General features: G+C 46.0%; 1 protein-coding gene across 2 annotated transcripts in view; it reads left to right on the top strand.

The window, feature by feature from the left end:
- Window positions 1-20,724, top strand: part of LOC136628212 (immunoglobulin gamma-1 heavy chain-like) — a 147,682-nt gene that overhangs the window by 120,971 nt on the left and 5,987 nt on the right. For both annotated transcript variants that reach the window (XM_066603940.1, XM_066603939.1), the window contains exons 3-5: window positions 11,465-11,529; window positions 12,664-12,912; window positions 14,942-15,010. In XM_066603940.1, coding sequence (XP_066460037.1) covers window positions 11,465-11,529; window positions 12,664-12,912; window positions 14,942-15,010 — 383 coding nt within the window. The remainder of the gene's footprint in view (window positions 1-11,464; window positions 11,530-12,663; window positions 12,913-14,941; window positions 15,011-20,724) is intronic.

Genomic DNA, 20,724 nt, shown 5'->3' with positions numbered 1-20,724 from the left:
ATAGGCCCTTCCGGACCATGACACTGACTTTTACCGCGTGCACAGACAAAATGGTGACACCACTCTTCTAGAGACCACTTAATTGCCAATAACTCACGATTACCCACATCGTAGTTACGTTTCACCGAACTGAACTTCCGCGAGAAGAATGCACATGGACTATACCCAGATCTCCCGCTGACTTCCTGAGACAATACAGCCCCAGCCCCCACCTTACACGCATCAACCTCAATGAAGAACGGTCGCCGCGCGTCAGGCTATACTAGCACCGGGGCAGCAGTAAACGCCCTTTTGAGACGACTAAAAGCCTCCAGGGCCTGAGGCGACCATCTTACCAAGTCGGCACCCTTCTTGGTAAGATCAGTCAGGGGTTGAGCAATAACAGAATAAGGGCGCCCACCCACTGGCGTTTTTTTACCTGCGTTTTGCGTTTTGCGTTTTTCCTGCACAGGCATAGAGATAACATGTGTTCCTGTCCACTGGCGTTTTTTTTGCGTTGTGTTTGCGTTTTTAACATAGGAACTGTCAGTTGCATATGTGTCCTTATTTTTCTCCTAATGCACCCATGAAAGTCAATGGAAATTAATGGAAAAGCCGCGAAAACGCCGCGAAAAGCGCCGCGAAAAGCGCGCGGAAAAATTGCGGCAAACGCGGCGAAAACGCTGCGTTTTTTTCCCGCGGAAAACGCAAACGCCAGTGGGTGGGCGCCCTAATTCTTAATGAATCTACGGTAGAAATTTGCGAAACCTAAAAACCGCTGGAGAGCTTTCAGGTTATCTGATCTGACCCATTGGGAGATTGCTGCCACTTCATTAGGCTCCATTTGAATCTCCGTGTGTGAAATCACATAACCAAGGAAAGACACTTGTTTAGTACCAAAAATGCATTTCTCTAACTTAACAAAAAGTTGGTACTCACGCAAATGGGTCAGAACCAGCCTCAGGTGCCGCACATGTGAGTCCCAGTCTGGGGAGTACACCAGAATGTCATCGAGATATATGACCAAAATTACCCCTAGGAAGTCGTGGAAGACTGCGTTCATAAATTCCTGGAACACAGCAGGGGCATTACAAAGTCCAAAGGGCATGACTAGACATTCAAAATGTCCGAATGAGGTGTTGAATGTGGTCTTTCACTCATCTCCCTTTCGGATGCAAATTAAATTGTAAACCCCCCTTAAGTCCAATTTGGAAATCCAGTGGGCCCCTACCACCTGATTCAATAAATCAGGATCAGGGGCAAGGAGCACTGGTTCTTAACTGTAATATTATTCAAAGCCCGATAATCCACACAAGGCCCCAACGTCCCATCCTTCTTCTCTACAAAGAAGAAAACTGCCCCTGCAGGAGAACCCTCAATGTGTCAATTCCCGAGTGGACCAATCAAATCGAGGATTGTGCAGTGCCAACCAAGGCATACCAAGCACTACTTCAACAGACATCCTTTCCATTACCAAGAACGACAGATTCTCTGAATGGAGAACACCCACAGTGAACTGTAACATGGGAGTCCTCCATTTGAACAACCCATGCAGACAGAGGGGTAGAATCAATACTAGTGAAGTGTATGGGAATTTTTAAGGCTGAAAATTCAGTCATCAGAGGTCTGACAAAACTTAAACTAATCAAATTGGCGGCAGCACCCGAATCAATAAAAGCTTGACCGGACCGAGTGAAATTCCGGAAGCCAATCTGACAAGGCACCAACAACTTAGGGAGTACCTATGATCCTAGGCGATCCTCCCAAAGATCGCCTAGGATCTGAAGTTTTCCACCGGTTCAGACTGATGTTGCAGACGCTTCTGAGGACAGGTCGTTACACGATGTCCGGCTTTCCCACAATAGAGCCAGAGGTGATGTGTCATCTGGAACCGTCGCTGTTCCTAGGGACTTAGCTGATCCACTTCTATAGGCTCTGCACCAGAAGTTGGCATGGAAGAAGGGGGAGCGGGTCTGCCGGATTCCCTAGCCTTATGGGCCTGACGTTCCTCTTTTCTAGATCTCAGCCTTCTGTCAGCTTTGACCGCCAATTCCATCGCATCATTGAGTGTCACGGGAGCGGGATGAGAAATGAGTAGATCCTTGACAGCGTCAGAAAGACCCAACAAAACATATCTTTAAGGGTGCTATCATTCCAAGAGGTTTCACCTGCATACAGTCTAAATTTAGAGCAATAGTCCTCTACCCACTGCTGCCCCTGACGTAGAAACATGAGATGAGATACCGCCAACCCCGCACGGTACGGCTCATCAAAAATACCTCCAAGTTCCTGAAAAAACAATGCAACAGACTGCAGGCAAGCCGAACTCTCGGGCAAGGAGTAGGCCCATGTCTGGGGGGTACCCCGAAGTAAGGACATAATCAATCCAACTTTCTGGGATTCTGAGCGGGAAGAGTGGGGCCACATCAGTAAATACAATCTGCATGCCTGCTGAAACACAAAAAACTTGCTCCTCTTCCCTGAAAATACCTCAGGAAGAGGACACTTGGGCTCAGGAATAGAAGAGGCAATAGAAACATGCACTAACTCCCACTGCTCCGGGGCCACCATACAACCGGACAGGTCTTGAATCACGACTAGAGATGAGCGAGCATACTCGTCCAAGCTTGATGCTCGTTCGAGTATTAGGGTGTTCGAGATGCTCGTTACTCGTGATGAGCACCACACGTTACTCGAGTCAATAACATTTACTTCCCTGAAATGTTAGCACCATTTTCTGGCCAATAGACATGCAGGGAAGGCATTACAACTTCCTCCAGTGAGGTTCCAGCCCTATCACTACAGTGAGTGGCTGGCGAGATCAGGTGACCGCCGAGTATTTAAATCTTTCCCGCCCGCTGCTCGCCTCAGACACACGCTGGCAGAGATTAGAGAGGGTGCTGCTGCTATAGTTAGAGTGTTGGCATCTTCAAGAGCCCCAACGCTCCTTCTTAGGGCCACCGTGTGCATTAGTGTTGTGGCTGCAGGGAGTAGTTTGGCACAATTTTTTTTTTTTTAAATCGGACGTGCAGGCTATAGCCTTCTCAGGCTGCAGTCTGTACTACGTAGTATGAGGGCAGTATTGGTCAGGCAGGGACAGTGGTAGTGTGGAATCCTGTCTAGAAGAACCCCGGTCCTTCTTAGGGCCACATCTTACCGTGTGAATTACCGTTGTTGCTGCTAGGAGCAGCTTTGCACCAAATTTTTTCTTTCATCTTGGGCTCTGCAGACTATTGCGTTTTCAGTCTGCAGCCAATTATACAGAGTATAGGGGCAGTATTGGTGAGGCAGGGACAGTGCTACTGTAGAATCCTGTCAACAAGTACCCCAAAAAAGCACCAGTTTAGGGCTATCTGTGACCGTGTGCATTTAATTCCGTGGCTGCTGGTAGTTGTAGTACCTCATTATTGCACAGCTAGGCGTGCTTGCAGTCTTCCGAATAATTTTTTTTCCTGGCTGCAGTTTGCGTTACATAAGCGCTGTCTCACTCTAACTGCAGGCCAATAAGAATTCAAACATTTTTTACACCGCTGTGTGTCTGCTGTAAACTGCACGCACGGTGACAGACCCCCATACAGGGAAACTCACATTGGCGCAATATAGCCTGCATTATTAAAAATTACCCCCAAAAAACTGAAAATCCTTACGGCTAGCTGTGACTCTCTGCATTTCACTGCGTGGCTGGTGTGGGCTCAGGTGTATCAGTATTGCATATTGCACAGCTAGGCGTGCTTGCAGTCTTCTGAATAATTTTTTTCCTGGCTACAGTTTGCATTACATAAGCGCTGTCTCACTCCAACTGCACGCTAATAAGAATTCAAACATTTTTTACACCGCTGTGTGTCTGCTGTAAACTGCACGGAAATGTTAAAGGGGTCTCTCCCTACTGTTACTACTGAAATGTTACTGGGGTCTGTCTATACTGCTGCAAATGAAATGTTACTGGGGTCTGTCCCTACTGTTGCTACTGAAATGTTACTGGGGTCTGTCTATGCTGCTGCAAATGAAAAGTTACTGGGGTCTGTCCTACTGTCGCTACTGAAATGTTACTGGGGTCTGTCTATACTGCTGCAAATGAAATGTTACTAATACTGGGCTATGCCTATACTGCTGCTACGGAAATGTTAAAGGGGTCTGTCTGTACTGTTACTACTACGGAAATGTTACTGGGGTCTTTCTATACTGCTGCAAATGCATTGTTACTGGGGTCTCTCTGTACTGTTACTACTGAAATGTTACTGGGGTCTGTCTTTACTGCTGCAAATGAAATGTTACTGGGGTCTCTGCCTACTGTTGCTACTGAAATGTTACTGGGGTCTGTCTATACTACTGCAAATGAAATGCTAAAGGGGTCTCTCCCTACTGTTACTACTGAAATGTTACTGGGGTCTGTCTATACTGCTGCAAATGAAATGTTACTGGGGTCTCTGCCTAGTGTTACTACTGAAATGTTACTGGGGTCCGTCTATACTGCTGCAAATGCAATGTTACTGGGGTCTCTCCCTACTGTTACTACTGAAATGTTAGTGGGGTCTGTCTGAACTGCTGGAACTGAAATGTTACTGCGGTCTCTGCCTAGTGTTACTACGGAAATGTTAAAGGGGTCTGTCTATACTGTTACTACTACTGAAATGTTACAGGGGTCTCTCCCTACTGTTACTACTGAAATGTTAGTGGGGTCTGTCTGAACTGACGGAACTGAAATGTTACTGCGGTCTCTGCCTAGTGTTACTACGGAAATGTTAAAGAGGTCTGTCTATACTGTTACTACTACTGAAATGTTACAGGGGTCTGTCTATACTGCTGCAAATGAAATGTTACTAATACTGGGCTATGCCTGTACTGCTGCTACGGAAATGTTAAAGGGGTCTGTCTATACTGTTACTACTACTGAAATGTTACTGGGGTCTGTCTATACTGCTGCAAATGAAATGTTACTGGGGTCTCTCCCTACTGTTACTACTGAAATGTTACTGGGGTCTGTCTATACTGCTGCAAATGAAATGTTACTGGGGTCTGTCTCTACTGTTGCTACTGAAATGTTACTGGGGTCTGTCTATACTGCTGCAAATGAAATGTTACTAATACTGGGCTATGCCTATACTGCGGCTATGGAAATGTTAAAGGGGTCTGTCTATACTGTTACTACTTCTGAAATGTTACTGGGGTCTTTCTATACTGCTGCAAATGAAATGCTAAAGGGGTCTCTCCCTACTGTTACTACTGAAATGTTACTGGGGTCTGTCTATACTGCTGCAAATAAAATGTTACTGGGGTCTCTGCCTACTGTTGCTACTGAAATGTTACTGGGGTCTGTCTATACTACTGCAAATGAAATGCTAAAGGGGTCTCTCCCTACTGTTACTACTGAAATGTTACTGGGGTCTGTCTATACTGCTGCAAATAAAATGTTACTGGGGTCTCTGCCTAGTGTTACTACTGAAATGTTACTGGGGTCGGTCTATACTGCTGCAAATGCAATGTTACTGGGGTCTCTCCCTACTGTTACTACTGAAATGTTAGTAGGGTCTGTCTGCACTGCTGGAACTGAAATGTTACTGGGGTCTCTGCCTAGTGTTACTACAGAAATGTTAAAGGGGTCTGTCTATACTGTTACTACTTCTGAAATGTTACTGGCGTCTGTCTATACTGCTGCAAATGAAATGTTACTGGGGTCTCTCCCTACTGTTACTACTGAAATGTTTCTGGGGTCTGTCTATACTGCTGCAAATGAAATGTTACTGGGGTCTCTGCCTAGTGTTACTACTGAAATGTTACTGGGGTCTGCCTATAATGTGCTTCCCACACAGACTATACATTTTTTTTTTATTTTTACACATTTTAGGATGATTTTCAGGTAAGGGCTTATATTTTTAAGCCCTTCCCAAAAATTCGTCCCACACTCGCCGGCAGCCCATTGCTTTCAATGGAGCCGGCTGTATTGCCGGCTCCATTGAATTCAATGGGCTAACATCGTCCTGTCGAGACAAGGTGAACATATTTTTTTTTTTACTTTTTACACATTTTAGTATGATTTTCAGGTAAGGGCTTATATTTTTAAGCCCTTCCCGAAAATTCCTCCCACGCTCGCCGGCAGCCCATTGCTTTTAATGGAGCCGGCTGTATTGACGGCCCCATTGAATTCAATGGGTTAACATCGTTGTGCTCTGCCACAGCTGTTACAGCTGTGGCAGAGGAGAACGATCGTTATGCTGACAGTGCGGGGGGGGGGGGTCTCACTCTTGCCACTATTGTGGCTTAATAGTGAGACCTCGGAGCCCGAAATGCAGCCCTGCATGTTGCTCCTCGCCTGCCCTATCCATTTCTGTGTTTTTTACATGACTTTGGTGATTTGCTAAGATTTTCACAAATGAAAACCTTAGCGGAGCACCAGTCATATACAAAAATGCTCGAGTCGCCCATTGACTTCAATGGGGTCCATTACTCGAAACGAACTCTCGAGCATCACTGAAAGTTCGACTCGAGTAACGAGCACTCAAGCATTTTGGTGCTCGCTCATCTCTATTATTTATGTACCGCCGGTGGGTTCCAGGGAGCCTCCCATGCTGTGGGTGCACACGGAATTCCCATTGTGCAGTTGTACCTGCCTGTGTCTATTTATATAAAAAACCCAGTGTGACTGGGGCATGCAGTGTGGGCCAAAGCCCATCTGTATTTAATCTGACGTTAGCTCAGCTGTGCAAGGCACTGCAATGGGATTTATTTATGTATCGCCGGTGGCTTCCTGGGACCCACCCATGCTGTAGGTGCACACGGAATTCCCATTGCGGAGTTGTACCTGCCTGTGTCTATTTATAAAAAAAACCAGTCTGATTGGGGCATGCAGTGGGCCAAAGCCCACCTATACTTTTATCTGACGTTAGCTCTACTGTCCAGGGCACTGCAATGGGATTTATTTACGGACCGCCGGTGGGTTCCAGGGACCCACCGATGCTGTGGGTGCACACGGAATTCCCATTGCGGAGTTGTACCTGCCTGTGACTATTTATAAAATACCCCAGTCTGACTGGGGCATGCAGTGTGGGCCAAAGCCCACCTGTATTTTATCTGACGTTAGCTCAACTATCCGGGGCACTGCATTGGGCCAAACTAGAGGAGCAATACAGCGCTAATGAGATGTCCACAGCTACGCTAGCATTGGAGTCCGCTCTAGGCCCACGATTGCTGAGGGTTTGTGCAGAGGCATGTCCTAGGTGCAGTGAAAGTCCGCTTCCTGCCTACGATTGCTAAAGCTGTGGGCCGAGGCTTATGTCATCGGCGCGGTGCAAGTCTGCCATGTTTGGCCGCTCAGATTTATTAATTGTTCATGTCTTGGGTTGCCTAGGACCCACCTATGCTGTTGGTGCCCACTTAGTTCCCATCGCGGTGTTTGACCTGTCTGGCACAAAGACACTGACTGACTTGGGTAGGGGGAAGAGTGCAGATGGCTTTCCCCTTGCGGTGTTGATTGAGCTATGCGACACCTTGACAGAATGAATACTGTGTGGGCACATGGATTCCCTATTGCTATGCCCACGTTTGCAGCTCCTGACGGAGGTGGCACAGAATTGGCATGAAGATCGAACGTCAATTTCTCATTGATTCTCTACAGCATTGTGGGCTATCGCCCCGCCCCTTTTAAAGAGGGCCGCTACCTGGCCCTGCCAAACCTCTGCAGTGTGTGCCTCCGGTTCCTCCTCATGGCAGACGCACTTATCAATAGACAGGAGGGTGGTGTGGCTATGCAGCCAGCGTGTGGCATGAGGGCAGCTGAAAGCTGCGCAGGGACACTTTTGTGTGCGCTGCAGACGCAGGGTCGTGCATGTGTGTGTGTGTGGGGGGGGGGGTTGGGCAGCATGTAACCCAGGAGAAGAGGCAGCGGTGTGTCCGGCAGTCAGTGCTGGTGCTTGGTTGGAGGTAGTGTGGTACTTAGCTACGGTGTGCCTTGTTAATGAGGGTTTGTCCGGAGTAAGAATTGTTAGGGGGGGGGGGGGGGCACTCTTGCCGCTATTGTGGCTTAATAGGGAGACCTGGGAACCTGAGATGCAGTCGTTTCCATCACTTTCGTTGGTTTTGAAGATTTGCACAAATGAAAACCTTAGAGAGCATCGGCGATATACAAAAATGCTCAAGTCGCCCATTGACTTCAATGTGTTTCGTTACTCGAAACGAACCCTCGAGCATCGCGGAAAGCTCGATTCGAGCAACGAGCACCCGATCATTTTGGTGCTCGCTCATCTCTAATCACGACCACTTAATCCTGCAACTGACTTGCGAGGGTACTCATGGCCTCCACTGGAGGGCAATTTTAAGGGCCAATTATTATGTTACGGTATACTACCCTTGATACACCAGCCCAGGTGCCTTAGATCTTACCCACAACCCCTGTCCCTGCCTGCTTGCCTCCACTCCTGGCTAACCCCAGGCGGGCAACTGGGCGGTGGTCTCTACTTTCGCTAGAGACTGAAAAGGGACGCTGGCATACCTGGATGGAAAGGGTAGAATACTGACAGAAAAGGCAGATGTAAATAACCAACGCGAGCAATACTAAGCAGAACTGAGGCAGATGGAAAAACCTGGCGCACAATAACAAAGTATATTAGACAAGATGACAGGGCAGGAGACCAACAGAGGCAGACTAGCTAGCACACTGAGGGAAACCAATAACTGGCAGTGATTGCAAGTTTCTGCCCGACCTTTAAACAAAAGCCTCCACCCAGGGGCAGAGAGAGGGAGACAGACAACTCCGAACAGAGCATAATAAAAGGAAGCTCGTGCACGACAGCTGCACTCACAGGTGCGCACCACCAGCCGCACGCAGCCCATGCCAGCCAGGCACCCGCGCCTCCGGCAGCCGGACAACAAGCCGGGGGACGCGCCTGACCGCAGGACCCCATACACCACCGCCCCGGGAGGACCAGCAACTACCACATGGTAACACATACCAATCAACTGTATGAAATGTGAGTGCGTTGCACATTTGGAAAACCAGATCCTGAATCTAAATGCGCAACTTGCAACTCTGAGATCCATTGACAACAGGGTAAGGAGTTTTCTGCTCACTGGCACTTGCTGGGATAGATATGGGGGTGGATGGTAGTTTGGGAACGCAGGATGAGCAGGCAGCTAGCTGAGTGACAATTAGAAGGAGGGGTAGAGGGAAGATATCCAGGGAGGTTAATTCTGAAGTGGCATATCCCAACAAGTTTACAAAGTTGGCAGATGAGGGTGATGCAATTATAGGATTATCACTGCTGCAGCACAACATGGCTTCTGACTGCCAGGGAAATATCTGCTCCAGTAAGAAGGAAAATAGGAGCACAGGGCAGGCTAGACAAGTACTGGTAGCGGGGGACTCAATTATTAGGGGGACAGACAGGGATATCTGCCACAAAGCCCGGGATCATCAAACGTTGTGTTGTCTTAATGGCTCTCGAGTTTGAAACATTGTGGATCAAGCTGACAGATTAGTGGGAGGGGCTGGTGAGGATCTAGAGGTCATTAGGTGACCAGCGGGTTTGTAGTTCTGGGTCTTACAGTCAAGTAGGAACTATCAAAGGCTGATCCAGGGATTATTCTGATTGCCATTATGGAGTTGGGAAGGAATTTTCCCCCAAATGGGCTAATTGGCTTCTGTCTCTTGGGGTTTTTGCCTTCCTAGGGATCAACTAGGGGGTGGAAATAGGCTTCATTCAGCCTAACATACTACTGTATATGTCATGGTACACATTGGCACCAATGACAAAGTTAGAGGTAGATGGAAAGTCCTTAAAAATGATTTCAGGGAACTACCGTAGAATGTAAGCTTAGGATAAGAACCTGCAAAGTAGTATTTTCTGAAATACTATCTGTACCACGTGCCGTACCAGTAAAGCAAAGGGAGATTGGGGCAAACAAGTGGCTCAAGAGTTGGTGTAGAATGGACAGGTTTGGGTTCTCAAAAAAGTGGGGTGATTTTGCTGTTGGCTACAGGTTCTACTGTAAGGATGGGCTGCATCTCAATTGGGAGATTGCAGCTATGCTGGGGCAGAATATGGATAATAGGTTGGAGAAGTGTTTCATCTGGGGACTGGGAAGAAGGGCAACCAGAGATAGAGGGGAAGACAGTGTAGACAGTGTCCTTGGACTATGTAATAGAAATGGGGGTGAAGTGGTGGGAGGGGTTAGTACAGTTAGAACTGGCAGAATAGTTTAAAGGGATACACTTAAAATAAAAAATAACCAAAACCTTCTAAAATGTATGGTGACAAATGCTAGAAGTCTGACAAATAAAGTAGAAGAGCTGGAAGTAATAATATCAGGAAAACTATGACATAGTCGGAATAATGAAAACCTGGTTGGATGAAAGCTGTGACTGGGCGGGAAACTTACAGGGTTACAGTCTGTTCAGAAGAGATCGTAATTAACAGAAGGGGGAGGCATTTGCCATTATGTGAAATCCTGTTTAAAGCCCACACTATGGGAGGATATATGAGGGAGATGAACATATGGAGTCTTTATGAGTAGAGATACATGGAGGGAAAACAACAATAAAATCCTCATAGGGTTTTTCTATGGACCACCAAATATGGCACAAGCTGCTGAAAGTCCATTACTGGAGCAAATAGATGAAGTAGCAAATCTCAATGAGGTAATTATTATGGGGAACTTTAACTATCAGGATGTAAACTGGGAAGCCGAAACCTGCGGATCTCATAAAGGTATATTACCCAAGAGACCTGATAGTAACAGGGGTGCAGGTTGGGGGAACCTGGGAAATAATGACCATAATATAATAAATTTCAACTTGTCTTTCAAGAAAGAGTTTAGTAGGGGAGCTACAAAAGTAACGAACTTTAGGAAGGCAAAGTTTGACCAGCTCAGAGATGCCCTAAACAATATTGAATGGGACAATGTCCTCAAAAATAAGAGTACAAACAATAAATGGGAAATGTTTAAAATCATCTTGCATACTTACTGTGAAAGGTTCATATCTTACAGGAATAAAAGGGTTATGAATAGGAGAAAACCAATGTGGTTCAATAAAGATGTAAAGGGGGCAATAAAGAGCAAAAAGAAAGCATTTAAACTACTAAAACAAGAAGACAGCGAAGAAGCACTAAAACATATAAGGAAAAAAATAAATTATGTAAAAGTCAGAAAAAAGCAGCAAAGATGGAGACAGAGAGACTTATTGCCTATTTGTGCGATTTAGAAAGTGTCTGAGAGTGTTAAAAAACTACACAGTAAATGTGGCGCTAAGCATTTAGGATCATTTTTTTGGTGCAATTTGCACCAGAAAACTGTTATAGTTTGAATAGTAAATCTACTATTGTGTCCAAATGCTATAGAACTAAAAAGCAGCCACCCACAAAGATATATCAGACGTAAGCATCACCCACAGATACGCTAGAGGCTTTCATGTGATAAACCACAACCACACCTGGCATTAAGTAATGTGACGAGTTAAAAAGTTCAGTTTTTGCTGCAGTATGTATCACTGTGCTCGCCATGAACTAGAAACTGAAGGTCTAATATTTGGAAATGGAACACAACTTTATGTCCTGCCAAGTAAGTGACTGAAATCTTAATATTCAATTTTTGTTTTTAATATGCCTTTTGTATTCAAATTCATGTTCAATTTACAGTTTGTGCTGGGCATTTTTATCATGTAGCTGTGAAGCCCAAAGAGAGAGGTTTTTTTTACAGACTTTATGGCATTGCCTCCAGCATTCCAATCATCCTTAATTGTTTAGATTCTGACATTTTGGTGTACTGACATTCCGCAGAGGAATGGATGCTTACGCAGTTACAGTAAGATGCATATTACAAAGCTGGATATACATTTTCGTACAGTAGATCCAGATAATTGGTCTGATATGAAAAGAGAAATAAATTCTATTAAAATCACTACTCCATATGTTACTGTGTTTTTACCTTTTTTATAGTGTGAATGATCAAGTTACTAATTAAATAAGTGAACTCTTAGCTTTATATCAATATAACGCCAGTGATACATGAGCATTTTCCAACTACATTTATGCGTCGTTAATTTGGATGAGTGTCCTGGCCTGACCGCGGGTGTGCTGACCCGAAACTGGACTATTATAGGAATCTATGATGCCCGGAGTTCAGCTCACCAAACCAACAGTCAGGTCAGGACTTTTAAAGCCTTAAAGTTCCTTGGAAAAACAAATGTCAAATTTATACTACTTCATGTATTTATGTATTCAGTAGGTTGTTATTTAGACTTCAGGAAACAGTAATCTGAAAATAGTGATTTTAAACCTTTGAATATATGGTTTCCCATTATTTTCTAGGTTATGCAACTATTCTCTAACAACTTTGTTTTATAACCAGATAAGTGAAACCTCTTTGACGAACATGCAAAATTGCATCGAAAAGTAGTCTTCTACGGGGAAGGTCTTAAAGAAGATGGCCAGTATGTATAATATATAGGGGAAATGAAAAGCTGTTAGAGGAAATCTGATCTGGATAAGAGATAGACTTCTAGAAGAGCTGGTTTCAATGTAGATATCGCCTGTTGTTTGCATCTCAATTATTTATGTGTCTTGAACCAAACTAAATGTTACTTAAGTAAACTTAAAATTCATTTTAAGAAGCATTTACAAATGATTACAAACAATGAAGTAGAACTTTCATTCATGAGTTGGTCACGAATCTTTGGTCTTTGTGTCGTTTCAGGTATGAATACTACCGAAGCTCCTCAAGTGTTTGAGTTGAAAAATAAAGAAGAAAACGTCACCGCCTGCCTGGCAAAAGACTTCTTCCCTAAGGATATTCAAATTTATGCTGATAATATCAAACAAGAAAGTATTAGTAGAAGTTTATCTAAGGAAGGATTTTACAGCGCGGTCAGTGTTCAGAATGTGAAGGCAGATAACTTTACATGTGAAGTGAAGCAAGACCAGAACAAGATTACAACTTCTAAAGGTGAAAGGAATCTATGACAGTGACAGTTCATGTCACTAAACTCCACAATTGCGTCGGGACACACATCAGTACTATGGACACAGAAATGCATCTGTAATAAGCTTGTGTGAAACTAGCCAAACGTAAAGTACATTAATTTAATTCTCTGCTCTTCTGTGCTTAGAGGTCCAGTTGGTGGTCCTATCAGTAATTGACAGCTATCTCTGTATGATAGAGCACTCAGCAACAGATGACAATCAGGTTCAGCCTGCTGAGTCCCTAAGCCCAAGAAGCGCAGAGATACCTTGTATAAGTGAATATACTACAAGTTAAGGTCAATTCACATGGGGCTATTTTTTTACCTATCCGTGTATTCCACAGACAGCACAAGTCCTCATTATATGAGGACATGAGCGATTTTTGCACACGGACCAATGTGAGAAAAATAGATACAGGTTCTAATCTTGTCTGTTTTTACACACAAGATTAGAGAAAGGGGGAAAGGGACTTGTTATTTGTATAAAGCCAACTTATTCCACAGCTCTTTCAGGTAATTTATTTCCCCCCAGCAAGCTGGGTACTCATTTTACTGACCTCGGAAGGATGGAAGGCTGAGTCTGCTTGAGCTGTGCGGGGATTGAACCTTCAGATCGTGAGTAAGAGTTTAACACTCTGTGCCACACAAGGCCCTATAGATTAGGACATGGATTGTGCAGGGTCTGCGCTGTCCAATGCGAATTGCACCCAAAGCTCAATTTCTTCCTTTTAAATGGTTACAAAATGACTTTAAGTGGGCAGAGTATACATACAGGTAGGTCTTGATATAACTTTTCAGTTCAGCATCAGTTCCATAAGACAGAGGTGAACATCCAAGATACAACAGAATCTTCTTGTTACAGAATATATCAATGCTGACCACGGCATATAAGATGTTAGCTGACGGGGCCCTTCCATCACCCTGTCAAAACCCCCAACGTAATCGAGGTAGGCAACTATGAATATTACTAAGTCATATTTACTGCACCAAGAAAGCCATACAAATGAAACCCAAAAAACAATTGTGCAATTGCTTTTCCTCCATTTCACACACCCGAAAATGTTTTGAAGTTTTTCAATATATTATATGGCACCTTAAATAGGACAATTATAATATACAACTCATCCTGCAAAAAATAAGCCTTCATACACCTACGTTGATGGAAAAAATAAAAAAGTTATGCCTCTTGGAAGGCATGGAGGAAAAATTAAATATAAAAATGACTGCAATGCCAAGGGGATTATTTCAAATTCAAAATACTTTTCAACCAAATATAGTAACTATTATATAGAGGAGAATGCAGCACTGTGTTTACTTGTACTGAGCATGATAGGCTTATATGAGTTATAGGAATAGGCAAAATCTGTGACTCTAACTTATTTTAGAATGTTACCAGCCTTATAAAGAATTAAAGGGGCCTCATGTGGCGCAGAGTGTTAAGCTCTCGCTCACAACCTGAAGGGGGGGGGGGGGGTAATAAGTTAATTACTTGAAAGCGCTGCTGAATAAGTTGGCGCTATACAAATAACAAGTCCCTTTACCTTAATACTGTACTACAATTTACGTGTCAAGAAATAACAAAGGAAACACAAGCTTGTTAAAAATGGAGACTTGCGATACAGTATCTGTTTTAAAGGGAATCTGTCACACACTTTTAGCCCTAAAAGTTAAGCTTATAATCTGAAAGTAGGTGACTCGCTGACTCTGGGGATTTAAGTGTTATACTTACCTCCCCTGGTATGAGTGCTGAAAGCCACCGCTCAGTGCATTGAATGGTTCCACTTAGTAGTCCTCTCTTCTAATTTTATAATGGGAGGTCAACTTAGCAGTGCAGCTCAATACATTCAGCAGTGGCTTTCAGTGCTCACACCGGGTAAATAACAGGGAAGGTAAGTATAACACGTATGTCACCGGACCTAGCGGGTCACATAATTTCAGCTCATAAGCTTAGCTGATAGGGCTAAAAGTAGGTGGCAAATGTCTCTATAACTGTTTTTCTGATTTATTAAACAGACATTAAGAAATTGGATGTAAAGGAACAAGAAGCAGACAACAAGTGTCAGAGAACAGATGGCTCTGGAGGTCAGTTACATTACATGCGTTAAGCTGAGTAAATAAACTTGTCATACTTTTCCATTATACAGTACTGTGTAACAGCTTTGTGGAAAAAAAATGCTGCAAAGTAAGAATTTTTTTTCAAGAATAGATGTTTGAGTGACTCCAAATGTATTCTGCAGCAGGAGAACACCAAACATACAGCCAATGTCATCAACTATCTTCAGCGCAAAGAAATACTAGCAGTCCTGGAGGTGATGATATGGCCCCCACAGAAGATTTGTGGTTAGTGTAGTGGCTCAGAACAATAGGGCCCCTTCATAACTGTATGCATGCATGTGTCTATGTAATGTCAGTGTCTTCTGTGTTGAATGAATGATGTGTATTGAATAGTTGCAGCACTGAAAGAGTTAACTGTCTGGTATGTGAGCTGACTGTCTGGAAAATGTATGTTTGTTTGTCATGTGACCTTGTGATATATATGTGGATCCAAGGTGCATGAGAGGGGGTTGAGAGTTCTGAGTTCCATTGTGGGCTTGCAAGAGAGAGGAGTTCTGTTCTGATGAGTTCTGCAACAGGACCATGCAGGCACCTTCAGCCTGTGTGGCCCAGAATGGAAGAGCCCGAAAGGAGTCCACAGTCTGCCCTGGGCTTGCTGTACGCAGAAGATGTGAAAGTACCCCTTCAATGCTAAGAGAGTGAGAGAATGAGGAGCCGCCATGCAGCACACCCTTTTTCCAAATGTGAGTGTTGACTGGTAGAGCGTGTAAGAGAAGAGAGAGTGTTGCCGAGACCAGGACCCACAGATAACAAGGATTGTGGTTTCTCCTGTTCACCCGTGAATCTGCCGGGGCCAGGACCCACAGATACGCTCATGTGTATAAAGCCTTTTATTGTGCAGTTCATAACTTCACCCTTTACTTAAACTGGTTAAATTAGATTGAAGTGGTTGCAAGATTCTTTTAAAAAACATTTTCAGCATGGAAAACCTCACAGTGACACATGCTGAAATTCTACAGTTTTTCTAGTTTATTATAGCAAGTACATTAGAAATGCATTATACAAAGTTTGACAAAAAGTATAACTAGAGATGAGCGAGTATACTCGCTAAAGGCAATTGCTCGAGCGAGCATTGCATTTAGCGAGTACCTCCCCGCTCGAGGCGGAAGGTTCGGGTGCCGGCAGCGGGCAGGGAGCTGTGGGCGAGAGTGGGGCGGAACGGAGGGGAGATCTCTCTCTCTCTCCCCCCGGCTCCCTCCTGCTGACTGCCGCTACTCACCGCTCCCCCGCGCCGGCACCCGAACCTTCTGTCTCGAGCGGGGAGATACTCGCTAAAGGCAATGCTCGCTCGAGCAATTGCGTTTAGCGAGTATACTCGCTCATCTCTAATAACAACATAAACAGAGCAAATAGAGACAGGCAAATTAGCCTTAGTTCATTAGAATGATTATGCGACTATGAATGATTATGAATCATTCCAAACTTAAGAATTTTACATCTAAACTAAAAAGGTATCATCCAGCACTTTATAACAAAGTGACATCGGAGTTACATCACGTTTGTTTACTGTGTGTTGGATATCTTGGCATCCTGTAGGTGGCAGTAGGTATTTACAGTCAAGGTAACTCCATACAGTCATATAGCCTGCAAAACTATATTAGTGAAGTCTTTGATAAGATCTGCAGTTATTTACTAATTGTTGTTGCTGTTATTAATCGTTTAGTTGTTCATGACCTTCAGTGACCCTAAATGCGAGCTCCCTCCATATTTTTCGGTTTTGCACTGCTTCTTTCAGTTGTCTGATATTTATTAATTATAGCTTATTAAATGTATTGTGTTCTCAGCCATCCTATTATTATTAAATTGTTTCTGGTTCCAACTGATTTATATAAGTCCTCCTTAATAGAGCATACAGGAGATCTGTTGTCTTGTATGTCTTTTTAGATTAATATTAACATTGTAGTTCATGAGAAATGGTTCTTATATTTAATGAACACTAGAGATGAGCGAACGTACTCGTCCGAGCTTGATATTCGTGCGAATATTAGGGTGTTCGGGATGCTCGTTACTCGTAACGAGTACCACGCGGTGTTCCGGTTACTTTCAGTTTCCTCTCTGAGACGTTAGCGCGCTTTTCTGGCCAATTGAAAGACAGGGAAGGCATTACAACTTCCCCCTGTGACGTTCAAGCCCTATACCACCCCCCTGCTGTGAGTGGCTGGGGCGATCAGATGTCACCCGAGTATAAAAATCGGCCCCTCCCGCGGCTCGGCTCAGATGCCTTGTGAGTTAGCTGAGGGACAGTGGTATCGTGCTGGAGCTGCTGTAGGGAGAGCGTTAGGAGTTAGTGTAGGCTTCAAGAACCCCAACGGTCCTTCTCAGGGCCACATCTAATAGTGTGCAGTACTGTGTTAGCACTGTATTTTTATTTTCTTTTTCAAAATTGGATCTGCAGAGCATTGCGCCCTGCAATAGGGACAGAAGTGGTGGTTAGGCAGGGAGAGTGTTAGCAGTGAGTGTAGGCTTCAAGAACCCCAACGGTCCTTTCTAGGGCCACATCTATCCGTGTGCAGTACTGTCCAGGCTGCTGTTAGCAGTGTTGCATATCTTTTTTTTTTTCTCAAAACCGGCTGTGCAGACCATTGCACCCGGCATTACTACTACAGGGATAGAATTGTGTAGGCAGGGCCAGAAGACATACATTATTCATTGAATAGACGCAGTGTGGCTTTTCCTTTGAAAAACAAGGGAAAAAATTCTATTTCGCCTGCCTCTGACAGTCCTCAGGGCTCTGGGTACGTGTGTGCTGCGTGCAGAACGTTAAAAAAAATCAGACGCAGCCAGCTACGTTTTACTGCAGGCTTGCGCCAATTTCTTTCCTGCATGGGAAATCCCTGATCTGCTGTAGCGAATAACTTTGCATCACTGCAGTTCTCTGACACATTTGCAGGGCCACAACACAGTTATTAAACTTAGTAGTATTCATTGAATACACGCAGTGTGGCTTTTCCTTTGAAAAACAAGGGAAAAAATTCTATTTCGCCTGCCTCTGACAGTCCTCAGGGCTCTGGGTACGTGTGTGCTGCGTGCAGAACGTTAAAAAAAATCAGACGCAGCCAGCTACGTTTTACTGCAGGCTTGCGCCAATTTCTTTCCTGCATGGGAAATCCCTGATCTGCTGTAGCGAATAACTTTGCATCACTGCAGTTCTCTGACACATTTGCAGGGCCACAACACAGTTATTAAACTTAGTAGTATTCATTGAATACACGCAGTGTGGCTTGTCCTTTGAAAAACAAGGGAAAAAATTCTATTTTGGCTGCAGGCTTGCGCCAATTTCTTTCCTGGCTTGGAAATCACTGGTAATACAGCATGCTGAGGGGTAGGGGTAGGCCGAGAGGACGTGGACGCGGCCGAGGACGCGTAGGCCCAAGTGAGGGTGTGGGCACAGGCCGAGCTCCTGATCCAGGTGTGTCGCAGCCGACTGCTGCGCGATTAGGAGAGAGGCACGTTTCTGGCGTCCCCACATTCATCGCCCAATTAATGGGTCCACGCGGGAGACCTTTATTAGAAAATGAGCAGTGTGAGCAGGTCCTGTCGTGGATGGCAGAAAGTGCTTCGAGCAAGCTATCATCCACCCAGAGTTCTGCGCCGTCCAGTGCTGCAAATCCGAATCCTCTGTCTGCTGCTCCTCCTTCCTCCCAGCCTCCTCACTCCACTACAATGACACATGCTCAGGAGCGGGAAGACTCCCAGGAACTGTTCTCGGGCCCCTGCTCAGATTGGGCAGCAGTGGTTCCTCTCCCACCAGATGAGTTTATCGTCACTAATGCACAACCATTGGAAAGTTCCCGGGGTCCGGGGGATGAGGCTGGGGACTTCCGGCAACTGTCTCAAGACCTTTCAGTGGGTGAGGAGGACGATGACGATGAGACACAGTTGTCTTGCAGTGAGGTAGTAGTAAGGGCAGTAAGTCCGAGGAAGGAGCGCACAGAGGATTCAGAGGAAGAGCAGCAGGACGATGAGGTGACTGACCCCACCTGGTGTGCAACGCCTACTTAGGACAGGTCTTCAGAGGGGCAGGCAAGGGCAGCAGCAGGGCAGGTTGCAAGAGGCAGTGCGGTGGCCAGGGGTAGAGGCAGGGCCAGACCGAATAATCCACCAACTGTTTCCCAAAGCGCACCCTCGCGCCATGCCACCCTGCAGAGGCCGAGGTGCTCTAAGGTCTGGCAGTTTTTGAGAGACGCCTGACGACCGACGAACAGTGGTGTGCAACCTTTGTCGCGCCAAGATCAGCCGGGGAGCCACCACCAACAGCCTCACCACCACCAGCATGCGCAGACATATGATGGCCAAGCACCCCACAAGGTGGGACGAAGGCCGTTCACCGCCTCCAGTTTGCACCGCTGCCTCTGCCCCTGTGCTCCAACCTGCCACTGAGATCCAACCCCCCTCTCAGGACACAGGCACTACCGTCTCATGGCCTGCACCCACACCCTCACCTCCGCTGTCCTCGGCCCCATCCACCAATGTATCGCACCGCACAGTCCAGCCTTCGCTAGCGCAAGTGTTGGAGCGCAAGCGCAAGTACGCCGCCACGCACCCGCATGCTCAATCGTTAACCGTCCACATAGCCAAATTTATCAGCCTTGAGATGCTGCCGTATAGGGTTGTGGAAACGGAGGCTTTCAAAGCTATGATTGCGGCGGCGGCCCCGCGCTACTCAGTTCCCAGTCGCCACTACTTTTCCCGATGTGCCGTCCCAGTCCTGCACGACCACGTCTCCCGCAACATTGTACGTGCCCTCACCAATGCGGTTAGTGGCAAGGTCCACTTAACTACAGACACGTGGACAAGCACAGGCGGGCAGGGCCACTACATCTCCCTGACGGCACATTGGGTGAATTTAGTGGAGGCTGGGACCAAGTCAGAGCCTGGGACCGCTCACGTCCTACCCACCCCCAGAATTGCGGGCCCCAGCTCGGTGGTGTTATGTTCGGCGGTGTATGCTTCTTCCACTAAAGCACCCTCCTCCTCCTCCTCCTCCTCAACCTCTGTCTCGCAATCTAGATGTGTCAGCAGCAGCAGGACGTCGCCAGCAGTCGGTGTCGCGCGGCGTGGCAGCACAGCGGTGGGCAAGCGTCAGCAGGCCGTGCTGAAACTACTCAGCTTAGGAGATAGGAGGCACACGGCCCACGAACTGCTGCAGGGTCTGACAGAGCAGACCGACCGTTGGCTTGTGCCGCTGAGCCTTCAACCGGGCATGGTCGTGTGTGACAACGGCCGTAACCTGGTGGCGGCTCTGCAGCTCGGCAGCCTCACGCACGTGCCATGCCTGGCCCACATCTTTAATTTGGTGGTTCAGCGCTTTCTGAAAAGCTACCCACGCTTGTCAGACCTGCTCGTAAAGGTGCGCCGGCTCTGCGCACATTTCCGCAAGTCCCACACGGACGCTGCCACCCTGCGCACCCTGCAACATCGGTTTAATCTGCCAGTGCACCGACTGCTGTGCGACGTGCCCACATGGTGGAACTCTATGCTCCACATGTTGGCTAGGCTCTATGAGCAGCGTAGAGCTATAGTGGAATACCAACTCCAACATGGGCGGCGCAGTGGGAGTCAGCCTCCTCAATTCTTTTCAGAAGAGTGGGCCTGGTTGGCAGACATCTGCCAGGTCCTTCGAAACTTTGAGCAGTCTACCCAGGTGGTGAGCGGCGATGCTGCAATCATTAGCGTCACCA

Source organism: Eleutherodactylus coqui, chromosome 5 (genome assembly GCF_035609145.1).
Source record: "Eleutherodactylus coqui strain aEleCoq1 chromosome 5, aEleCoq1.hap1, whole genome shotgun sequence".
Taxonomy (NCBI): Eukaryota; Metazoa; Chordata; class Amphibia; order Anura; family Eleutherodactylidae; genus Eleutherodactylus; species Eleutherodactylus coqui.
This window is presented reverse-complemented; position numbering and strand designations above follow the sequence as displayed.